Source organism: Lytechinus variegatus, chromosome 1, assembly GCF_018143015.1.
Source record: "Lytechinus variegatus isolate NC3 chromosome 1, Lvar_3.0, whole genome shotgun sequence".
Taxonomy (NCBI): domain Eukaryota; kingdom Metazoa; phylum Echinodermata; class Echinoidea; order Temnopleuroida; family Toxopneustidae; genus Lytechinus; species Lytechinus variegatus.
This window is the reverse complement of record NC_054740.1, coordinates 59,968,330-59,993,901: the sequence shown is the minus strand read 5'-3', so window position 1 is coordinate 59,993,901 and position 25,572 is coordinate 59,968,330. Positions and strand designations below refer to the sequence as shown.

At 36.5% G+C, this 25,572-nt stretch overlaps 1 protein-coding gene across 1 annotated transcript in view; it reads right to left on the bottom strand.

Moving 5' to 3' along the window:
• Positions 1–25,269, bottom strand: part of LOC121431253 (monocarboxylate transporter 7-like) — a 29,005-nt gene extending 3,736 nt beyond the window's left edge. Inside the window, exons 1-4 of the mRNA XM_041628765.1 lie at positions 25,129–25,269; positions 20,348–20,545; positions 11,743–11,809; positions 40–180 (exon numbers count right to left, since the gene is read on the bottom strand). Of these exons, the coding sequence (XP_041484699.1) occupies positions 40–180; positions 11,743–11,809; positions 20,348–20,545; positions 25,129–25,269 (547 nt within the window). The remainder of the gene's footprint in view (positions 1–39; positions 181–11,742; positions 11,810–20,347; positions 20,546–25,128) is intronic.
• Positions 25,270–25,572: the final 303 nt, after the last annotated feature.

Genomic DNA, 25,572 nt, shown 5'->3' with positions numbered 1-25,572 from the left:
ATAGCCGGATTTATCAATACCTAATCGTAAAGCAATTACCTGTGAAGAAGAAAGAACAACCAAGAAAGACTGCTGATTGGCTGAATGATCCTGCTAATAGGGACATTGCAGATAGGAAGCCACCGATCGTTGTTATACGGCGACCGCCAAATTTATGGGCCAAATAGTAACTGAATGGACCTGAAAAGACGACAAATTTAGATTTCAAAACAGAAAATAGACGGTCAAAGTCACGAGTCGTGTAGATAAATTGTGATGAAACGATATACCTCGGTCACATTCGTTCTACGGCGGCCGTACGGCGAGTCGAAAACAGCCGTTTTATTCATCTTTATTTAAACAACCTACATGTAGCTGGTACAGAAAATGTTAAAACGTTTTTTTTTTTACCTGCCGTAGAGCAAATGTGACCGAGATATAAGGAATGTTATCAATAGAGCATTTATTGCTAATAGAGAGAGAGTTTAAGCCTGATTATATCTTGTACACGGGTATGGAAAAAGCACACACCCCCGATTCGCATGAAACAAACAAAAGCGACCAGTCGGGAGAATAAAAAAAAATGTTGCAAAGAAATCCTTTCTTTTAATGCCATAGCGAAATATACTTAAGTTACGGAAATTAAAAAAATGTATGGGCAATGTCATTTAGATGACAAGAGACTCTCCTTGCCAAGTCTACGTAAAAAAAATAAAAACTTTGTTAATATGGCAACATAAATTATCTTATCAATTCCAGTTGGAATGAATTCATTTCAACATGGCGAGTTGGCAAAATAATTTGTTTAATATATTTTCAAGTCGACTAGGCAAGATACCGTCGTCAGAACGACATGTAACATTCTTAATACTGACGCACCAAGGATCACATCACCATTACGATAAGTATCTTTATAGAAAAGTTGAGTTGATGGAATCATTATACCATGTTAACAAGTTGACGTGATAAGGCTTTAAAGGCTATCACAAATGTCAGGTAAAATATATTAATTCGCGCCAACCCATTCTCAATTTTTAAATTTGATATTGCTGATTTACAAAAATGAATGAATATGACTGACAATCTAACACTGATTCTAGGAAGGGTAACTAATGAACTTTCTTTTTTCCACATTGGAAAGATATATCACTACATGTACTATGGAACTATTTTTTTTACTGGCGGGAGAATTAGGGCCTTTTTACTCTCTCAAGTGACGAATTTTATCCCGTCAGGTGTAGTCTTCATAAATGCCGATTTATTTTCAAAATGAGCCGGTTAAAGTACCCTTTTCTGGTCAGAAATGGAATGTCAGACATATATCCTATCCACTGGTAGTAAACATTCAACCCTCGAATTTCCTCCCTATTTTCATGATTTTTTTTTAAGTGCCACTTTTACACACGAGTCTATAAATGAATTAAGCCTGTGATACCTGTAGTCGACTTCAAGATCAAATATGTCAACGATTCATCAAAAAGATGCCACAGTTCACCCTAAAGTACCAACTACCTCCAAAGTTCTCTAAAAATTTAAAGGAGAAAGAAACCCTTAGAACAATATAGCTTGTATGAAAAAAAGAAAAATCAAAGAAACAGATCAACGAAATAAATAAGAAAGTTATGAGCATTTGAATATTGCGATCACTAATGCTATGGAGATAGCAAATTGGCAATGTGACAAAGATATGTGATGTCGCTTGTGAACACTCTCCCCATATAATTAACTTAAATTATCTCTACTACATACATCCATAGATCATGTGTTCTTTCTATGGGAGGGTATGTAATACATATTTTTAAAGAATACATCATGGATAAAGAGTTTGCATCACCATAAGAAAAAGCAAAAAGAGACATTTTATGGGTATTTTATAGTCCATCAAAGGGAAAGTTGTTCACATCTGACATCACACAACCTTGTCGCATTGCCAATGGGAGGATCTCCATAGCATTAGTGATTGCAATATTCAAATGCTCATAACTTTCTCATTATTGTTCCGATTTTTTTTCAAACTTTCTTTGTTATTATGCTGTGATTTTTATATTTCGACACAAGCCCACTTGTTTCATTCCCCTTTAAATACCCCGACTGGAGTGAAAAATCAAATTGACAAATCGAAACACAAAGATACAATGCTTACAATACAATAAGTATATACCAGGGGCGGTTCTGGATTTCCCCAAAAGGAGAGGGAGGGCAAGAAATGAAACATCTTTACTCTCGAATGATGGTGATTTGTCACGAAAAAAAGGGGAAACCCTTGTTTTTTATACTATACTAAATTATATTACACTAAATGTTGTTCCTCCTAAACCTAAAATTGAATGCTTAAAGAAATCTTTTATGTTCTCCGCCGCACGGGTTTGGAACAATTTGCCAGATTCACTTCAGAATGTAGTTTCAGTAAATTCTTTGAAATTATCATTTAAAAGTGTTTTCTTTTATGATACTATGTCAATTTTCAACTCACATTGGCTGTCATACACACTTATTACAAGCATAATATGAATGCATTTCTATTCATCATCTATCCTTACTTTATATGTTATTACCAATATTCCTATACCCTCCAGCTCTTTCCGGAAAGTATTTGTAATCCAATGATTTTGTCTGTAATAACCCTAACTTATATTTTATTCATTGTAATATACAATTCCCGTATTCACCTTTTACATTTATGTTACGTGCCATTATTTGTAATGATCTTAACTCTTTGATATTTCATAGTTTTAAACATACATTAATACCTTATTATCACTGTTTCACTCGATTTTCTATATATTTCATATAATGCCATAATTGATTCTTGCTATCATATCAATGTTTTTTATCAGTGAATAGCTTATAGGGGATACCGGGGTTAGTTGGAACATGGGGTAAGTTGAAACATTGTAATTTTCTTTAACGCCTGTAAAATAAATTTATGCAATACTGCCCTCAATTTATTGCTATTAATAATACAACAGTGTTGAATTCTTATTGCAATAAATTGAGGGCAGTATTGCCTAAATTTATTTTAAAGGCGTTAAAGAAAATTACAATGTTTCAACTTACCCCATGTTCCAACCATAGGCGGCGGAAGCGGGGGGACAGGGGGGACGTGTCCCCCCTAAATTTGAGGAGGAGTTGTTGTTTGTTGTTGACCTTTTTTTTTTTTTTTTTTTTTGCTTGTCAATTTATTTTCCTACGTTTTTTTTGGGTTGAAAACCTTTTTTTTTTTTTTTTTTTGCTTGTCAAAATTTTTTGGGTTGTCCCCTCCTAAAATTTGTGGCTTCCGCCGCCAATGGTTCCAACTAACCCGGTCTCCCCAACAATTAGTAGTTTTATATTTAGTAACTGTGCCCTTTTCATAACTAAAATATTTCAGTATTATTCATATTATTATTTAAGTAAAAAATATTTGTTTATTTATCTTACCAAGCATTGTTATCTTCGTCTCAGATTTCTACTTTATTTTCATGTATCATGATTTTTTTTTCTGTTTTCATCAGTTCATTGATGAAAAACGGTTTTATGCTGATATTTTGTACCTGAATGAATATGTTCTAATAGATAAATAAATAAATAAATCACATGAACAAAGGCCACATGGTGAAAATATCAAAGCTGCATTTTCCTGCAAGCTTAAATTGATAAAACGTCGCTACCAGACAAGATTTTGCCATATATTTTTATTTCATCCTTATTTGTGGCAGCTTTCCGACTCTATCTGCGCTCAGATTGTGTAACAATATTATTCTCCCTACTTGGCCAGAAATGACAAAATTAAGAAATCCAAAAAATAGTTCATAAGTTTTTATCCATCTCAGCACTCATATCGTCAGTGTAACTTTCCTCAGCCAAAAAAAGCACGCAATTTTAAAGACAAGAAAATGATAATTTCTCCGAACCAACTTATATATCCACGACCTTCCTGACAAAATATGGTGTCACGTAATTTATGCTTGTAAGAAGGCATATTTCAAAAATCCGCTAGCTTATTTTATAAGGCAAAATGCTCAGCTGAGAAACGGTAAATACGCATAACAGCACAATTTTGTGTTTTTTAGCTTCGATTTGTCAAATTCACTTTTAGCCCCTGTCCATGCTGTTGGGCCCTTTAGGATTATGCCACCACAACCCCCCTCCCCACCCTCTCGTCTTTCTTTATCACCAGTTTTCGCATTTAAATTTGTCGACAGATCTTACAAAGCCATGCATCGGATCAATGTCGCGATTTCTATTCATGTATCTGCCCATGATACATCATATGAGGCTCTTTCTTCTCTGTTTCAAAGGAAGGAAATACCCTTTCTTTCCTATGCACTCGTGCAGTTATTCCTAAATCACTGCAGCTACTTTTTCTTTTCGATGGGGGGGGGGGGGAGGTAAGCAAGCCGTGGAATCCAACAGACTGAACTTTGTACCACGAAGGTGTTTAGGTGCACATTATACATAAAGTTTGTTATATATCTAGATTAGCGATAAAGCCTATTTTGATATCTTATCTCCTTACATGCCATGCAATACTTTCTCATTGTTCCAATATGACCATGCTAAGACTATATACATGTATACTTTCTGACGATAATGAAGTTCCTGACTTACACTGAAAAAAAAGGAAAAGAGACGGACATTGAATTCGATATTCCATCATTATGCCAAAATATCAAAGCTTACAAGCTTCGCGCTAAAGGGGATGTATGTATTAGTGTACCCCCTTGCACCTTTTCAACCAGCGTTTAAATAGTTGGTGAAAATCAGGTCAGAATTTCACTACCCCCACGTACTTTCGATTCAGTGATGATGTTAGAGGATTATTGGGTCTGCAGCATCCGAAATAACACCCACCCTCCCACAAACTCTGCTTTTTCTATTGCTATATACTCGGTGCCCCGCCTCATACTGTATACCCTTACCAACGTCAAGCCTGTGATTGCCATGAAACTGCCCTGTAGCGCGAAGCTGGTAAGCTTTGACATTTGGGCAAACTGATGGAGAATACAATAATTGAATTCGATGTCCGTTTCTTTTCCCTTTTTTTCCGTGCAAGTGCTCGGCTAATCGAGGGCAAAAGCCGTAGCCAAGGGCACAGGGACAGGCATACCCCCTACACACACACACACACACACGCACCCACCCTCACACACCCAAACACCCACACAAAAGTTGGTGGATTGACGTCTGGACGAACACAAAATTACGAGCACTTACAGTCACCTAAACCTATATAATTATTTCTATAACCTATAATAGCCCGCATTCTCAAAAGGGATTTCAATTGTATCATCATGGAGCCCCGGGCATGGAGCTAACCATGGTACAAACATGGAGCAAAGGGAGCTAAGCTCCATGGTACAAACAGGCACAGCGCTACGACTCAATTATTGGTCTTCGCCTCGTGTGAAATAAAGTAAACAAGTAAACTGTGCGAAGTAAAGTAAACAACTTAGAAGCCAAAATCCCAATTATTAGTCTGATTAATGGCGTGAAATCTAACGAAATGAAGAAAGTAATTCATTTCTTTACCGTACATTAGTTCATGTTGTAAAAGAAGCTTAAAAGTGTTGTTTAGGGAACCATATTTACGTCTGGAAATAAAAAAAAAAATGACGTAACAAATTAAAACTCACCTTTTTCCTTCACCGGCTACAAAATGAACGCTATGAGTACCTGCGAAAAATATCAATTGTATAGGGCCTTTTCTTGTAAATGATATATAACTGTTCGCAACGGTTATGTAAAAAAAAAATCATCCAATATCAATGTTAAAAATTATCGTGACGCATCCGATCCATTGCATCCTAGTCCATTAAACCTCATTGCACTCCCATATGCACTTCCAGGAGCTACCTCAGTTTTCGTAGACAATTTGTTTCTTATACGGGTATAAATTCCAGTTTGAAATCAATATCTTGCGGAGTACCCCAAGGATCACTCCTTGGTCCCTTATTTTTTATTCTTTACATTAGTGATTTTAAGAATTCTTCCAATATTTTGTCATTTATTTTGTTTGCTGATGATTCTAATCTTTTTCTGTCTCACCGTGACCCACATACGCTACTTAATACTTTGAATACAGAACTTCTATCAGTTTAGTCTTGGATTAGAGCTAACAAGTTGTCACGTAATGTTAAGAAGACTAATTTTATGATTTTCAGTAATTCTCTCAAAAGTTTACCTGGTCAAGTAGTCATGGATAATGTAAATTTATTACAGGTTGAATCCACCAAATATCTTGGGCTCTGTATTGATCATGATTTGTCTTGGAAGTGTCACATTAATACTTGAGTAAATTGACTTCTAGAAGTGTTGGTATTTTAAGCAAGCTAAAATTATTTTTCCCTGATTATATACTATTAAACTTATATATGACTATCATTTCATCACGATTAAATTATGGTATATTGGCTTGGGGTAATACAAACAAGACTGTATTAGAAATGTTATTTAAATTACAAAAGCGGCAATTAGGGTAATTAACCAATCTGACTTTTAAATCCATTATTTATAAAAATAAAATCCTGAAAATTCATGATCTTTACGAATTTCATTTGGGTACATTCATGTTTCAACTCTCAAAAGATGATCTACCGAAAAAATTTTCTTCCTTGTTTCAAAGAAACAACCTCATCCATTCTTACCCTACCCGCCAAAGGGACTCATTTCACCTTCTACATACTCGTACGTTATTTGCTCAAAGAACAATTGTATTCGAAGGACCAAGGCTTTGGAATAATCTTCCAAATGAAATAACTAGCTGTTTATCCCTAAGTATGTTTAAATTTAAACTGAAATCATTTCTTTTGTCCAGTTATGGACACCGTTAAGACGCACTGGCTGAATATATATAATGTATTTGATTTGTACCTTTTTACTGTGGTATATATTTTTTTTTCATTCTTCGCTCATCCCCCTCCTTTATTTCACATTGTCCACTTTTCCTCTAATTCTTTACCCCGTGATTTTGCGCCAATCTTTGGCTTTTCCTTTGTAGTCTAATTTTTCTTTAGTGTCCGATCTCCTTACGAATTTCATAATTACTTTAAGGAACCTGCAGACATTACAAGCTCTGCTTTTCATGCAGGTTCCTTCATATTTCACTTTATTCACTGCCATTATCTTTGTATTTTCTACGTAATCAAATGTATTTCTTGTATTATGTTATTATTTTGTTATCTTGTGAAGTATGAAAATAAATTCAATTCAATATGTTCATATTTGAGTGCGTTGTGCTGTGTGGAACTGTAGCTCCACACGGTGCGAAACGACCATCTCAAAGTGGCGGATCTGAGTCAAATGTCAAAATTTATCACAAAAATTTGATTTTTGTAATCAGAATGTCGAAATTTTTGCTCGATCGTTTCGCTCGTTTGCAATTATTTATAAATATTTTTTTTTCCGATATGCCATATCAGGCACCCTCAAAATTTTGTTTGCTCATAACGCCACTGATAGAAAGGGGGAGAAAGATAAGGCAGGGAGGTGGATACAGTAGGCCTACTTTCATGACCAGTTTGCCTGGTGGCTATACGCATGTCATATTTCCTTCATTTCAATTTCTTACTTTTGTATTACGTGTTAGGTTAAAGATCATCATTTTGACTCGTAAAACCAGTCCAATTTTGTGAACTCAAAATGATAAAAATTCACTGACACATTTTATTGTTTGGTCACTACCAACTATAGCTCTTGCACACATATGCCTACAATCGTCGTTTTATTGTATATATTGTTGATAGTCCAGGATAGAAGATGCATAACCTTGTTTTTTTCATATATACAATAATTTTTGATGGTTTCTTGTCAATTCGAGGGTGCTAATTATACGAATCTGAATGATGCCGCTCGGGTAACCTTGAGCATTATCCACAAATTGGCAGAATCCAATATGGCCGCCAAAATATGCAAATTACCAATGGAAATCATAAAATTGCCGGCGCATTGGCTATAAAATGTATGACAATTGTGTGGAAGGAGTGAAATACTCTCTGAAAAATAGTGTTTTACAAAATATTCATTTTATGGATATTCAAAATGGCCGCCATAGACCCCTGTATACTCTATTATGTACAAAATTAATAGGGAAACCCAATTTTCACAAAAATGAGCACTGAACTGCAAGAAAATGTGATCCATGAACGAAGTACTGTAAGCAAATCATAATTACTAACGAGATATATCATTTATTTTGTCATGTATGGGAACATTGCTGTATTTTTATATCTAAAATAGCCGCCACTGGCCCAAACAGTATAATGGCAATGTGGGCCAAAAGGAGTGAGCACTGAAATGCACATTACTAAGATAAATGAGTGGAATACTGACTAAAACCATAATTGTTAACGATATATATCATTCAGGATTCAAGTTTGTGTTATGTACTATATTTTGACTTTCAAAACGGCCGACATAGACATTGACTGTGTTATGTAGAATGCGAACTGGGAAACCAATATCTACAGGAGTGAGCACCAATAAATGCACGTAATAGTAGTGACCCATGAGTAAAACATTGTCTGAAAGCATTATTTCTAACAAGATATATCATTTATTCTGCCAGTTAGGTAATAGATACGGTATTTTGAGAGTAAAAATGGCCACTATACAGGCCATTACGGTAATACGTATGTGAATAGGAACAACTAATTCAACAGATGTTGACTTTGCTTGACTAAAATATGGTGTTGTATGAGTGAAATATTGTCTGAAAACATGATTTGTAACAAAATATATCAAATCATATATATTTTAGGTAATAAATACTGTATTTCATTATTCGAAATGGCTGCAATATGCACTTTTGTGAAAAATCATCTGTCCCCATTCAAATTGTATAATACGATAAGGGCCTATGGCGGCCATTTTCAATTTCAAAATACAGCATTTATCAACTTAATTGCACAAGATATAATATAACTCTTTAGAAACCATGGTTTTAGACAATATTTCACCCTTGCATCATAATTATGTGCAATATTTATAGTCAAGCAAAGTCAAAGTCCGTCAAAATTATATGTCCCAAGTAACGATGTACATAAATACTTTAAAGACCTATGGCAGCTATTTTGGTTTTCAAAGTACAGCATTTATTATCTCCATAACCAATATGTGATGTATGTAGTTAAAAATTATGTTAGATACAATATTTTTACTCGTACATCACAGTTACATGCATCTTATGATTTTTACTCTTGTGAATATATATATAGGGCATATGGCGGCCGTCTTGAATTTAAAAATTGCATATTGAATGGTTTTAGTCAGTATTCCACTCGTTTATCTTAATAGTATGCATTTTAATGGTCACTCCTTCCTTACAATTTCATGTATTTTATAGCCAATGTGCGGTTAATCTTATGATTTTCCTTGGTAATTTGCATATTTTGGTGGCCATATTGGATTTTGCCAATTTGCAGAAAATGCTGAAGGTTACACGAGTGGCGTCATTCAGATTTGGCGTAATCAGCACACTCGAATTGACAAGAAACCATTAAAATATTGTTTATGTGAAAAAACAAGGTTAAGTAAATTTTCTGTGGGGTCTATCTTGGACAATGAGGGTACAGAAAAAGCTGGCGTTAATTGGTTGAAATTCAGTCACTCATTTTCTCTCTCGGTCGCTGTGATCCCACGCATACGACAATGTTTAACACCGCCCGGGTTCCGGTTCGGAACCCGGAACAGACCTTAATCCTCCCTTCCTATAATTTATCTTCTCTGCCCTGCTCCCCCCAGAATATGACGATTCCTGACTAATAATTAATGGTTTAAAGTTGGTCTAGTCACACGGGTTCTTAGAAATTGTAACTGATTATGACCGACTAGCGGGAGAGGGGGGGGAGAAGAAGGGTTTCTACGCAGTTCGTCGGGCGCATTCGAGAGGCCATCGGATATTTTTTGGTTAGGAAGTTATTGAAGCCCCACCCCTCCCAACACCTCGTTAGAAATTACCATTACCACAAATGAAATGGTCTACTTTTACTTTTGACATTTCAGTTTGATTAAAGTAGACGGACCCCCCCCCCCAAAAAAAAAAAAGCGCGTTTAAAGGTGTTTTTTCAGTTTTGGACGCGGGCCGCGCGTGCTCTCGTTAAGGGTATCAAAACATCCAAGAAATGGGGTGGTTTTGAAAAACGGTCAATTGTCAATCGCGGGCTCAAACGAATATAAGGTATGTTTTTTTTTTCCAAAGCTTGTTTTAAGGACTAGCCAAACGTGTTGGTATTTTTTCCCCCAAGCTTTTTCCCCCGAGGTCATATTCTGGCGAAAAATTGTTAGGGGCAAAAATGTGTAAAATAAAAGCCCAAGAAAAAAATTGTTTAGGGGGTTATTTTGCACACAGAGAACAAACTCGTGTTTGGAAATAATTTGGTCACGCGTGTGTACAGCAATACACATTTGACTGCCCCCCCCCCCCTTCCCCGGGTCCGTCGCAAGGGTATCTGCAGTTGCAAATATAAAAACATGTAATTTGTTTACATGACAAACAGGAAGAAAGAGCACCCGGCAGAAAAGGGAAACTCTTCAGAGTTGCGAGGTAAGATATCAAAGGAAGCAAACTTGGAAAAAAGGTATGTCATTCACGGCAAAAGTTTTTAGACAACCGGATGCCCAGAACACTCCCTCTGACTGTCCTGAAAAAAAACCTGGCCCATACACACAAGTGAATGTAAGTAAATGAATAGGCCTATATATTGTATAACACAGCTATTTTCTACTCTTGGGTTCTTAAGTTAAAATATAGACTCAAAGAGGCATCTTCAATTTTCTTTCAAATACAGGTAAACTAGCAGATATTTTTTATCTCGCAATCTGGACCCCTCAGAAGAACAGCCGTTAGGCTGAAGAGGGCTATCCAGCCCATGTGTTGGAAAATGAATAAATAAACAATAAATAAATAAAAAAAATCAAGAGAATTCCATCTTTTTAGTCCTGACTAAATATTAGTACTGTGGGCGAGTTTTGTTCTAGTTTTCGGAAGATGAAATAAAAATGCTTGATGCGTTGGATAATCATGCAACTGGTTATTTTCAGTGAACATATAACGAAGTGCCAAAGGCAGGTCATTATCCTTCAAAAGAACCCAACTGCAGATTGAAAATAGAAATTGTTAAAACGCCTCTTTCTTAAAAGATGGGACTTGTATAAGCCCGTGTGTGGGCAGTACCCCGGGGCAGTACAAATCGTGTGTTCGAATCCCACCGCGGTCTGGCGTTCTTTGGCAAGGCGTTAATCCACACCTTGCCACTCTCGACCCATGTGCTAAATTGGTACCCGTATAGGATGTGAAAGTCATTGTAGCTTGTCCAGTACTGTGTGCGCCTCACAGGCGACTGACTGGAATACTCCCCAGGGAGTGGAGGATGTGCACACATTGTGTGCGGGAATGACTGATTGAGTCAGATGACCGGGGTAATAATATATCTGTAAAGCGGATTATTATTATTATTATTATTACAAATGACACGAATTTCTCTATTTTATATCACTAGAATTTGATCAAGTTGAAGCTTCATAGAATTTCCCCTGGCAAAATCCCATAGAAGTATGGGAATAATAAAGTGCAATATGACTGAGTCTTGGCCACATGAATTATGGTGGCACAAATAACTGCAAAATGATCTCCATTCTCTTCCGCCCCCACCCCCCCACCCCCTCTATTTCTCTCCCCATCCGCACAGCCTCACCAGTTCTAGAATGTAATATCGCAAGCTTGGTGCTCAAGGTGTGATTTACAATGCCTTTTCAAAAGTTTGATAAACGTGAAGAGAATCTTACAAGCGATGTAGTATATGGCTGACTGTAGTGTCACAAGAGAGCCAGCCGTAGAGTAATCCATGTCCAGCTGGAAGACCATATATGGGATGAGAACAGAGAGTGATCTCACGAGTCCAATATGAAGAAAATGCATCGAAAATTTGGCTAAAACTACAATGTAGCCCCATTTGTCCATATTTACAGACGACTCCATGTTGTCCAACTGTGAAGTTCGATCTCGGTTATGACCAATAAAAAGACTGTAATATGTCGACCCGGGTGTTTAGTGGATGGTGTTATTATTGGGGGGGGGGGTGCGGTGGTGGGACATTGTCTCATAACACTCGCTTTTCATAATGCAGGCCTGCCAACGTTTGAAAATGAAAAAAAAATAGGAGTCCTAATCGCGCGACGCAAAATTTTTTGCTCGACGCCACGTGTGTCTCCCTCATTTTTCTTAATGAAGACATGTTTAGCATTCTTACTTTTAAACATTGAGAAATTACAACAAGTGTCGAAAAACTATACCACTCTTGCTCCCAGAACATACTACCATACCCCCCCACATAAATACATATATAGGTTGATTCATTTTTTTTTATAAAATGGAAAAATGGAGTGCTCCTCTTTTTATTTGATTAAAAAAACTTTAAAATGGGGTAAGTCCTGGGAAAAACGAGTAACTTGCAGGCTTGTGTCAAAGTCTACAGTATTTATTCAATGGTCTTGAGGGGAATATTAAATGCATTGCCCGCATCAGTGAACTTTGACATGTTTGATGTAAAGGATTTGTATGTTGATGATTTATTAATAAAAAAACATAAATAGAAAATATTGCCCCCGGCGATTTCTTTTTCGTCAACACTTGTGCACCCGACGCGAGAGGGCAGTGCAAATGACGAATAATACGGCTTATCTAGTCAGACCAAGGAGGTTTAAAAAAAGATGGAGTAACAGCAAATAAAATCTCTTTGAACAAGGTTAAAAGCCGCCAGCAGAAAGTATGTCAGGCATGCACTTTGCTCAACATCTCTTGCAATTGTGTAGACAAATGATTCCCGCATGACTCCGCAGCTGTATGTCATACATAAAGGGAAATATGATTTTGTGATGATAATTGCTTTTTCGCCGCATCTTGGTCTGGTTATATGTGTAGTTCATAATTCGGAGGCATGCGAAAATAAACTATGCAATATGTCCTGAAATATGACTCAATTGCTCGTCTGGGCATGTGTGGCGCTCATCTGGCATTTACAGTAATGAACAACAATATTCCACCGACCACATTTGGAATTTTCATTCGCCGCAAACGATTGGGTGTTAAAATCTAGTTTCAATAAAGGTCCAATTCTTTCTTTTTTCACTAATTAAAGGTTGATTGATATAATCTAGTCGTAATAGTGCTTGTTTATTGATGTTTTGTCATGCGTTCAAATTTCAGTTTTTTTAATTAATATGAAAGATGGAACATTGATACAAATGGATTTTCGTAAAATTTCACCCCTCGGATTTCTTCACTCGGAAACTGGCGGCTTCGAAGGCAGACATGAAAAGGTCCTTATTGCCGTTCTTTCTTTTGTGCTTCTTTAGAAATGAACAGCTGCTTGAATAAATTTGTTGCCTGTTGGAACTCTAATCATAAAATCTTCTTTGTCAGACTACGCATGAATATCCGTGGAACACGAAACAACAGGATATATCATAATTCCTGATCCATCGTTCAGCTAGATGGGTGTGGCACGCCAATCCTGCATGCAGAAATGATGAAATGGATGACGAAGTATTTCATGCTTTTACGTTGTTGTTTTTAACTACTTACAAAAAATCAGAGGATAATTCTACATTTCATTTAAGACTAAGTTATACCACTTAATATTTATAATGATTTTTATATTCAATATGAATACATCGCGAATTACGATTAACCTTTATATTAACACAATCTTTTACGAGATGAAATGACTCGTTTTCAAACTTTTGTTCATGTATGATTTTCTTAATAAGTTTAGCTATATAGCAGAGATTGAAATTTGACTTTGTTTATTTTACTATTACTATCTTCTGTTTATTTCATATATGCAAGGGTTTGTAATTGTACCATGTGTTTTATATCATGCAGGGGCCCCATGTAAAAGAGTATTTCAATTATTCGGAACTAATGGTGATTTTGATTGATTTGTAGGTGAAAAGATGGGCGAGAACTTACAGAGATAAGAAAGAGAGACAAAAATCTTTAAAATACCGATTGAGACAATCATAGCGGCGTCAAAGTCTGCTGGGCAAACCCTTCACTCGAGTTAAGGGGTCTGAATGTGCAGCCTAATCATGCCTTGTGTAGTTAAGGCTCGAACAGCAAGTTTTGTATATGCTAGTCTTCGCGTGGAGGCACACTTGTTGATCAAAGTTTCAATCAGGGTCTGAGCCTGCAGACTATCACATATCGGGGAGAAACGACATATTTTATGACAAAGTTTTATGACATGTACATGTACCACCCCAGGGCTCTGTCATTCTCCTTTCTGAATAAAGGGAGAATTGGGCGACTTGCCTTTCAAAGGGATTGTGTTTCTCATCACCAAACTGATTGGAAGGGGGTTAAAGGTTATCACTCCATCCCAGTGGCTTACAGTTAGGGGAGTGGGCTTGGGGGCTCTTGCCCACCCCTTCCCTAATTTTCATGACCAAGAAAAAAAAGAAGAAAGAATATAAAAGGAAATAGAGAAGGGCTAAACATGTTATTTTTTTAATATTATGTTCAAATCTATAAAAATTTGATTTTTGTTATAAAAATGTCGAATTTTTGCTTTGCTTGCTCGTTTTGTTCGCCCGCAACTTCTACTACATTTTGCCCGAAACACTTTATCTGACCCCCTCAAAACGTTTGGCTCATTACGCCATTCCTCCATCCCAAACTTAGGTTTAATAATATAAGATAAGAATAAAACTTGAAATAGATAATATGGATAAAAAATGAATAGAATATTTTGTTTTAAATGATAAAAATAACAAAAAATGCCGTTTTCACTAGTACAAAACCCAAATGGATGTAATGAAGAATATATTTTAAAAAATCACATGGGGAAATATAATTCATAAGCTATTTTTAATACGTGTAAACACTATATTCAAACAAGCTAAATAAAAAAACAATAAAACTTCAGACTGAATTTTTATAGAGTGAGTTCGGAAGTTTACTTCAACTGATTTGCTATAAAATATTTTGGTTTACATCATTTTATTTACATCATTTCAAAGTCCCCATGCACTCCCGGCAGCTTGACCATTTACATGACTTTTCACCCACTATTTCTGAATTGCAGGTCCCCTTTGACTGTTTGCTGCGTGTGTACAAGGTTCCAAGATTCATCCAGGGAGTTCAATGAATGTCGAACAGCATGGTGTACACCTGAAATGCTCAGTTGCAAAAGGGGTTAAGTCCATTTTTCATCAAATTTGATATTTTTGGGGTCTAAATGTATAGATTTTTAGTAATACTAAAGAAAAGTTGAAATTCCCATTAAAAAGTGAACAAAAGTGGCAAAGAAAAAAAGGGTTAGGTCCACAGATATTTTGTTTTGGAAAGGAATATGTAGACGGGTAGGTTTCGTTTATACCCAATCTTATGTTCACATGGTAGGGAATTGTGTAAATTTAGTTTTGCATAATATTGCAATATGGGAGATTCAAAAAAATGATTTTCTTCTGGAGAGCTCATTAATCAAAAGGGATAAGGTCCATTTTGTTTAATAAATCTTATTGTTTTCTGTCTCAAAACCTATAGATTTTTTAGTCTCTCTGATGATACCAAAGGAAATTTGGAAACTCACATTAAGACGTCAATGACAGTGGCAAAAAAAAATCGCCTTTTTAGTCAATAGATATAGGATTCATTTCAGTTTGCTTGCAAAAGGAGTCAAGTTCACAATGATGATTTTTGAAAAAATATATATAGAAAAAATGAAGACAGGTAAATTTCTTTTATACCCAATTTCATGTTCACATGATAGAGTAGTACTTCGAGACAAATTTATAGTTTCTCATAAGAATATTGCAGTATTAAAGTGAGAATAAGAAAAACACGATTCCCAAAATACTTGTGGTGCAGAGGTGCATGCCCCAATTAACAAGGCCTGCCCCTTGCGCCATAGATTGGTGATAAATGTTTTGTTGCTTTATAGATATTTAGCTTTCATAAAATCATGACATTTGCATTGTTCGAAAGTCCACCGGTCTTCACTTTATTTTCTGAAACTTCTTACGTGACCAACGGACTTTGTCCATAAAACTTGCAGATATATTACAATTTAATGATAATTATTGCGATTTTACAAGTATTCATTGCGTGCATGCACGACAATTTATTAATGGAAATTAAAATGTGCGTACACAGCAAAAACTGTGGTGTTAACCGGTGTACATAGATGACCACATCACCAGTTATTTTACACCTGCGTTAAATTGACAGTTTTAGTTTAACACCTATAGGTGTTCTTTACAACACCTTTGGTCGTTACATTTACACTCGTACATGTTCAATCTCCAGGGTGTAATTTTAACACCTCAGAGTGTGGTCCTCTATTAACACCAACTGGTGTCAGATTGAACACCACAATTTTTACGGCGTAAGTTACTGATTCGTTACAAGATTCAAAGAATTTAGTCTGATTATCAATACAACAATGAGAATGGGAGGAGAAAAATACAACTTCCAATAAGAAAGACCGAAGAGAATTGATTATGATTTTAAATTGGTTTAACATTAAATATAAATTTGAATCATGAAATATAACAACACTGTCCATACAGAATACCTGTTGAATATGTTTAAAGAAAGGCAAAAAAAATATAAATATATCACATTGTAGAATACATATATTTCTTTACAATCCAATTAAAAGAACACATATTTAAAGGTCATGTCCACCTCAGAAAAATGTTGATTTGAATCAATAGAGAAAAATCAGACAAGCACAATGCTGAAAATTTCATCAAAATCGGATGTAAAATAAGAAAGTTATGACATTTCAAAGTTTCGCTTATTTTTAACAAAATAGTTACATGAACGAGCCAGTTTCATCTAAATGAGAGGGTCAATGATGTCACTCACTCACTATTTCTTTTGTTTTTTATTGTTTGAATTATAAAATATTTCAATTTTTACGAATTTGACGATTAGGACCTCCTTGCCTGAAACACAAAATGTTAAACTAATTTAATTCCATGTGTTCAGGGAGGAATGAAACTTCATTTCACATGACAATGACAAGAAAATAAAAATATTTCATATTTCATATAGTAAAATACAAAAGAAATAGTGAGTGAGTGATGTCATCAGTTCCCTCATTTGGATGTAACTGGCTCGTTCATATAACTTTTTTGTTGAAAATAAGCGAAATTTTAAAATGCCATAACTTTCTTATTTTACATCCGATTTTGATGAAATTTTCAGTGTTATGCTTGTTGAATTTTTCTCTTTTTATTCAAATCAAGTTTTTGTTGGGGTGGACTTGTCCTTTAAAGACTTTTCTCATTTCCGATAGAAATGATATTATACAAGAACAGGATTAATAAAATTGTGAGTTTATGTATAATGACAAGCATGCAGGATCTCTATATAAGTTATCTCACTATTTACCTATTTAGCTGTAATAACTATTGGGCTGCAATCCTCCTCTCAGCCAAACGAAATTATTTCCAAGTGGTAATATTGGTAACAAATGAGAAACCACAACAATATCAACAATTTGAAAACTTTAACGTCCATCATGTGAAACACGCATTTAAGACCTAGAGAAATTATCTTCTTTTTTTTTTAAATAAACAGCTGGTTAAAAATTTTGAGCAACAGTTGCAAGAATGACCGGCTTTTTAACGTGCTTATTTTAAACAGCGTGTTTTTACAGTATGTGTATATGCATGTATATACAGTGGGTGCGTCGTGGTCTAGTGGTTCTGACTCTCGCCTTTGAAACAGACGGTCGTGGGTTCGAATACCAGCTTTCGCGATCACCTACGAAAAACCAAATGTAGCGTTTGTATTAAGATAACACGACAGTGAGTACGAGGGATAAGGCCCGGCGCACACTATACGATTCGTTGCGATCCGAATTTCAAAGAAATTGTAATTACATTTGACAGGGACATTCCAACCAATAAAATCATAGCGTTCAAAGTTCAGAATAGTGGTAGCACTACTGAAATCGAAATTCAGTCTCTAGTTCGAGCCTCCCGGTATGCAAATCCGAATCGTTATAACGTCATCATCGGCTGCAACTTGAGGCAGATTTGGACTTTAATCCGACCACAGGGCTTGCCCCAAAGCAAAATTATGGTTTTATTATTTCAAACATGATACTTAAAATGAACTAATCGTACTTCTTAAAACTTTCACATTTTAGTGCGAAATGTGATTATTAAGAAACCGCCTCGCATCGGATCGCATAGTGAGCGCTGGGCTATTTGAAAAGCCCCCTCACACCGAACTGAATGTAGGCGGACGAAGGGTGACGAATGGGAAAATGAACGAAATGCGCGCGAATTCAAATAAAATTTCCGTCAAATCATGCGATCAGTAACTATTGCCAAATTTTATCAACGAAGAGTAAGCGAAGGATAAATATGACATGCAAGAATATCGATTTTTCGGTTCACCTCTTTGAGAAAATTGCTGCCGAAGGGTTGATATAACCCAATAAGACGACGGAACAGTGAGCAATGGTTTGATATGGCGTGCGATTAGAAACGAAGACGGGGGAATAGATCAGGCAATCTTGTTCGTTGTGTCATCGTGTTGCTTCGTTACGGTTCTTTCGAGACCGGTCCACTTTGGCAAAACGCGAAGGACTATGCGCGACAAAAACACGCGAACGATAAACGAACGATTACCGCAGACCAAATAAGAGATGCAAATTCAAAGATATGACAAACGATTTTTCAATTCGTCTGGAAATTTTTAACATGTCAAAAATTTCCGCGCGAATTTCAATAATCGCAGCTGTTAATTCAGAAGATGTACGAACCTAAACACGAAGGGTAAATATGATTTACTATCAATTACCATTGAAAACGATTTAAAACAAATCAGCCATCGCAAGGCATATTTCAGGCAATTCGGTTTGGTGAGAGGGGGGGGGGGCTTAAAAAATATCCGTCAAATCATGCGATCAGTAACTATAGGGCCGTCTGCACCATCCCGAGTTTTCAAATTAGCGCCCTCCACGAAGCAACACGATGACAAAAACCTACAGTAACTATAGGGCCGTCTGCACCATCCCGAGTTTTCAAATTAGCGCCCTCCACGAAGCAACACGATGACAAAAACCTACAAGAACGCCCGATCTATTCCCTCATCTTCGTTTCTAATCGCACGCCATCTCAAACCATTGCTCACTGTTCGTTCGTCTTGTTGGGTTATATCAACGCTTCGTTCGGGTTCGCCCTCGGCTGCAATTTACTTAAAGAGGTGAAACAAAAAAAAATCGATTTACTTCGCATGTCATATTTATCCTTCGCTTACCGTTCGTTGATAAAATTTGACTATACAGCGGTGCTGCACCATCTCGAGATTTTAGCCCGATTGGCACTCCTCGCGATTAATCTCGAGATTCAAGAAACCCCATCTCCACCATCACAAGAAGAGCGATTCCCGCTCAAGCGAGGCATCAATGCATTATGGTCTGACGCCGTGAATAAATAAACCCGAGTGCGTCTGCGCCGACGAATTAGCGCGATAATTCGAAAAATAGCACGCTATTTTGCAAATAATCCCAAGTTGACTTAGGATTGAATTTCGAGATTTATCTTACGAACTAGCGCGATAATTGCGTATCCACTGCAAATAATCTCGAGATTTTTCAGATCGGGATAATCGGAAATAGCGCGCTAATTTGGAAACTCGGGATGGTGCAGACGGTCCAATAGTTACTGATCGCATGATTGGACGGATATTTTTTTAATTCGTTGAATTCATGTGAATTTTGTGCATTTTCCCATTCGTCACCCTTCGTCCGCCTACATTCGGTCAAGTGTGAGGGGGTATTAATCCCTCACAACGGACCTATTTGGTAACAGTGTTGATAACCTGCTTGCCAGATCTATCAGCATCTTCATATTCATGTACAAAATTTCCCTGTTTTGGTATAGAACCTTCATCGTCGGTCACTGCTGTACTAGATTCACTGTGAGAACGCTTATTGCGAGAGAAGATATCACAAAGACATTTCCGAAATTCCGTTAACCGAGTCCAGTATATGACTGGATTTAATATGCCATTTAATCCCATCAAGGTAACTGATAAGGGTACATAAATCGTATACCAACGGTATACCTCGAAAGTTGCTGCGTTTCGAACCCAGTCTGTCTTTAAAAAAGGAATAAAGTAATTAAAGATAATCGGAAATAAGCAAACGACATTCGAGACTGAGACGAGTGCAAATGTAGTCAGGATACTCTTGTTTTGTTTGACGCGCTGTTCTAGCGCACGCCCCGACAGACCGGCCTTTCGCCCGGCGCTTGCGATAGCCCAGTACACGATAACGTAAAAAGCCACGCAAAGACATTGTGCTACAACGCTAATGATGAATAGAAGATAATTTTGGATTCCCGAGTAACGATGACGCTCAATTACTTTGGCGATGATGAAGAAGGCCCCGATAGGGATGATCCAAATGAAGATACAGGCCAAGATGCAGCGAGGCGCCGTCACCAGGTTCCGCTTGTTGAATGGGTCGAAGCGGAGGGTGATGAGTCGAAACAGAGCCACAGACAAGGTGCTACCTGTTTCGATGATGAGTGATGCACGCATTATCAATATAACGTTGTAATCCTGAAACGACAACAACAAAAAAGAAAATTTTCGTTTTATATGTATTTATCCCAGGCTCCATTTCCGTAGTGCAATCTAAGGCCAGTTTCTAAAATATGGCAGCGAGTCCAAACTTCGCGTGTGTCCATACGTCGCGGATGGTCTTTATCTGAAACAAGGCAAAAGCGATTTTGTGTCTCACCCACTTATGAAAATAACCAGAAATATTGTGTTTTGCGAGGGCACGCAACAGAATTGTATCGAAACTTCATTGTGAAATGACTGGGACGGAATAACACTTGTCATAAAAGCCTTGAACGCAAACTTTAATGTTGACCCAGAGATGACCTTTGACCTTACCATGTGACCTCCGACTGCAGCATATCATGCAGGTCGCCTAAATACATTTGCCATCCAAGTTTTGTTGAAAAGTAACTTCCAGTTGCGGAGTCAGGTGTCATAAGAGAGTCTTGCATGTAAACTGTAACGTTGACTTGAAAATGACCTTTGATCTTACCATGTGACCTCCGACTGCAGCATAAGATGCATATCCCCAAGTCCATCTACCATCCAAGTTTAGTTGAAAAGTGACTTACGGTTGCGCAGTTAGGTGTCATAAGAGAGTCTTGCATGTAAACTTTAACGTTGACCTGAAAGTGACCTTTGACCTTACCATGTGACCTCCGACTGCAGCATAAGATGCAGGTCCCCTAAGTCCATCTACCATCCAAGTTTGGTTGAAAAGCATCTTATGGTTGTGGAGTTATGTGTCATTAGATTTGTGACGGACGGACGACGCACGATATTTGGATCCCTAAGTCTCGCCTTCACCTCCGGTGGGCGAGACAAAAACTAGCCAATATCCTTAAAATCTGAGTTTTGGTTCAAATCTAAAAAAAACTTTGGTCCGCGAAGATAGGTCGCACTTTTTCAGAATAGTTTATCGGAATACAATTTTGAGATCGCGATACCGGCGAAGCCCCTTGACCTACTTCCCCACATTTTCGTCAATGATTTTCAGATTTAAACCTGATGAATATTTTTGAAAAGTCAACAAAGTTTGGACACCCCATCATACTTGTAAAATTGTTGGTAATTACTACCGACAATTTTACCAAATGGATGAGTCCAAATAATATCCCTATTGGCAAGTAATGTGTCCGACCGATAAAATTGGCCAAATCCAACCAAATTAAAACAGTGGGTGATTTCAAGTTCAGTGTTTGGTGTTGGTTCAATTTTTACATGAGTATAACACCAAATGTAAAAGAAAGGTCGTCCTGAAAAATCACTCACTAGTTGTTGAGATGTCAATAATGTTAGCTGGAACAGTTTTACAAGCCCATAATAGGTTTTGGAGCTAGGGGAAGCAATCTAAATATATCACAGATAAAATTTCAAATTAATTCTTTATCTTAGAGGAAAATTTCATCTCAGAATTCCTATTTTATTTTAATAATAAGCGAAAGACTTGGGAAACTATCAAAGAGTTAATTGGGAAAAGAAAGAATAAAAATATGAATACTATCGAGTAGTTGGGCATTAATCGAGGTGGATTAGACACAATTGTTACCTCAGGAGAGGATATAGCCGAGGAACTTAACTACTTTGCTATACTGTTGGGTCAAATTTGGCAGAATACCAAATGGGCCTCATAATTCTTGTTTTAAAGATTACATAGGTGCTTCAAATAAGATCTCTTTATTTTGGAAACCTATAAGTGAAGTGGAAATTAAAGATGTTTTATGTACTTTATATGCTTCAAAGTCTCATAGGTATATGAAAATTTGCCAGTTAGATTGTTTAAGGATGCAGCACCTTTCATTGCTTCTCCATTTAACTTATATTTTTAACTTATCATTAGAATAGGGCAAATTCCCGGATGCCCTAAAGATAGCAAAAGTGACCCCCTGTATAAAAAGGGTTCGAAGGATGACTCAGGCAATTATTACAAACCCATTTTAGTTTTACCAGTAATTGCAAGAACATTTGAAAAATAAGTTAATATGCGTATCATGGCCTTTCTAGAGTCCAGTGATATTTTGTATACAGTATGGCTTTCGTAAGAGATATAGTACGAAATTATCAGTAATCAATGTGGTTAACACATAATTGAAGGCAATTGATATAGGTGAAATAACCATAGGTAAATTTATAGATTTCAAAAAGGCGTTTGATATAATGAATCATAACCTAATCTACGAAAAATGAAAGCATTATGGAATAAGAGGTATTGTATTGCAATGGTTCCAGAATTACTTAATGAACCGATCGCAGGTTTTGTGTTACAAAAATGAAATTTCCAGTAGTAGAAGGATAATATGTGGTGTTCCCCAAGGATCAGTCCTGGGGCCCACACTCTTTTTATTATATATTAATGACTTACCAGGATCAACTGATTTTTCCAGTTTAGACTCTGCAGATGATTCAAATATTTTCCATACTTTCCCCAAACATACCAAATGTCAAAAAGATATTAATATGATTTATGTAAGTAAGAAATTTAAAGAGGTGTGAAGTTGGTGTATACTTAATAAATTAACCATAAATTTGAAGAAATCAAATTATATGATAATAAAAGGACCGAGACGATCTTTTGAAATTGAAGGTGTATTAAATTTATGTGAAACGGGTACAGAAAAAATGCATGTGGCGTCTTCTGTAGGAATTAAAATCGATGAATCTTTCTTGTGGAAGAACCAGATCCAATGTATTGATAAATGCATTATATGGAAAATTGGTTTGCTTTTTAAATGACGCTACTATGTACCGCGGGATGTTCTAATGCTTCTGTATAAATGTTTTATACAACCACACATATCTTATGGAATTTTAGTTGGGGAAGTAGCTACAGGAGCCACCTAAATTGTATATATTTCAGTGGCGCAGAAAATGGCTATGAGAGCAATTATATTTTCTCGACTTAGAACAAGCTGTAGGCCACTATTCGTCAATCTGGGGTATCAGATGTTTATGATTTACACTAGGAACATTTACCACATTTTTTACAGCAATACTTTGAGTTATTAAATCATAGTTACAAAACTAGAGGTAAAGAACATTTCATGCTAAGACTCCAAATTTAACACGACACGTGGCACTTTAAAATATTCATCAGGCTAAAATTCGTTCACAAAACATTCACATTTGATACAAAACCAGTTCAAGATCGTAAACTGCAAAATCATTGACGAAAACTATGAAGTAGGTCAAGGGGTTCGCCGGTATCGCGATCTCAAAATTCTATTCCTATCGACGAAATATGCGCTGTGCTGGGAAACCATTCTGAACAAGACAGTGTGATCTACACTTCGCGGACTAAAGATTTTTTAGAGATGTAAACAAAACCTTCAGATCAAAAGATGGGATGTCTATATCGGAACTATAAATTATTGACGAATAATATTTTTATGAATACTGCACTCATCCTAAGGAAACTAACGGTATTGATTTTAGGTCACTTCATATTAATGATGTCATTTTTTTAAAGATATTGAATGGTTTTTGAGACCGTCCCCAAAGTATTGACACACGCAAAGTTGGACTCACTGCAATATACAGTTTTCACGTTTGTCTATTGTTTTTGTTTGTTTACGCTTTTTTGTTGTTTTATTATTGGAGGGAAATCCACCCTTTACAATGTCCAACAAGCGAAATTGTAAGATGGTCATGAATAGTACAAAACGAAACCAAAAGTATATGTGGTGGCTCTGAAAGTTGTGAACTTATTCCCGCCACTCACTGCACGATCAGACCACGGCGCCATTTTTTTTAGCAAATCACAATTTTGCTTTAAGGAAATTCTAAGTTGCAAAATTACCTCATTCGAAATCCGGCTTAATGCAACCAAATTATATGATAAAATTGGATTTGTACTTTGCTGCAATACAAACTTTGTTGTCGGCGTAAAATTCCAAGTCGTGATGACGTCGCGACGTCATCCCGATGTGGAATTTAATGTGCCAATGCTAATATCAGAATTCCAGTCGAGCGAGCCTCCTGTAGGAATAGAATTTCTTATTCCTTCAAGAGGATTGCTCGAGATAGACTGGCATTCTTATTTTAGTATTTATACCCCTCCACTATTCGGGTGTTCGCTCATTAATATTTCATAGGTTGAAATGTTCATATCAAAATCTTTTTCATCGGATCGCAACAGATCGTGCATTGTGCACCTGGCCTGGCTTACTCCATCGTGCGATAACCGTATCAGTATCCCAGTAGTAGCAACTGTCTACTCGTGATATATGTTTAAACAATGCACATCATGAATAAGCTCGTGTAAAACACTCCTGAATAAAGTATTGTTAATAAGCCATCATTCAAGAGATAACTTTACTGTAATAGATTTGTTACCACAATCTTATAAGTGGCTCGACCTAGTCATGTTGCACCTTGTTATATATGAAGGGTAGCACATATTCTGTCAATCATTTTTTTCTCTCTCTAATACTTGTCTAAAATTGAGCAAACGGGAATAGTAAATCTGCTCGAATTTTACTTCTTCCAGTGCTATCTCATATCTCTCTCATATTCTCCCCAAGCCCATGAAAAAAATTACAGGGTCTTTTGCGAAGCCCGTGCTCATTTATTTACAAACTTACCGGTCTTACTCCGATATAAAGCATCAGCCAATAAACAAAAGGTAAGGCAGAAGCAACACAATCTACCAAGGCGATGTTGCAGATGAAGATGTTCTGTTTCTTCCTCAGCCTCCTGCTTCCAATGATGAGAAACATCGTCATAGTGTTGAGAATGACACTTATTAAATTTATAATTAAGTGAAAGATGTTTTCTTCAATCCAACCCATGATGGAAGGAATTTAGTACGATAATGCGTTGCCGTTAATTGGTTAGATTGCCACTTTATTCTTGCAAAGGAATTTCTTTGGGGACATCTGGTTATCAGAAATACGATTCAGCCACTGAGAGTCTGAAAAACGTAGTAGCAGTTTCCATTTTTATATCATTTTTTGACTGAAAGCAAGAGCCTTGTGTCGACGCTTCGAAGAAAAGTCGTTTAATTATTGTAAAAAAATCCAAAGGAT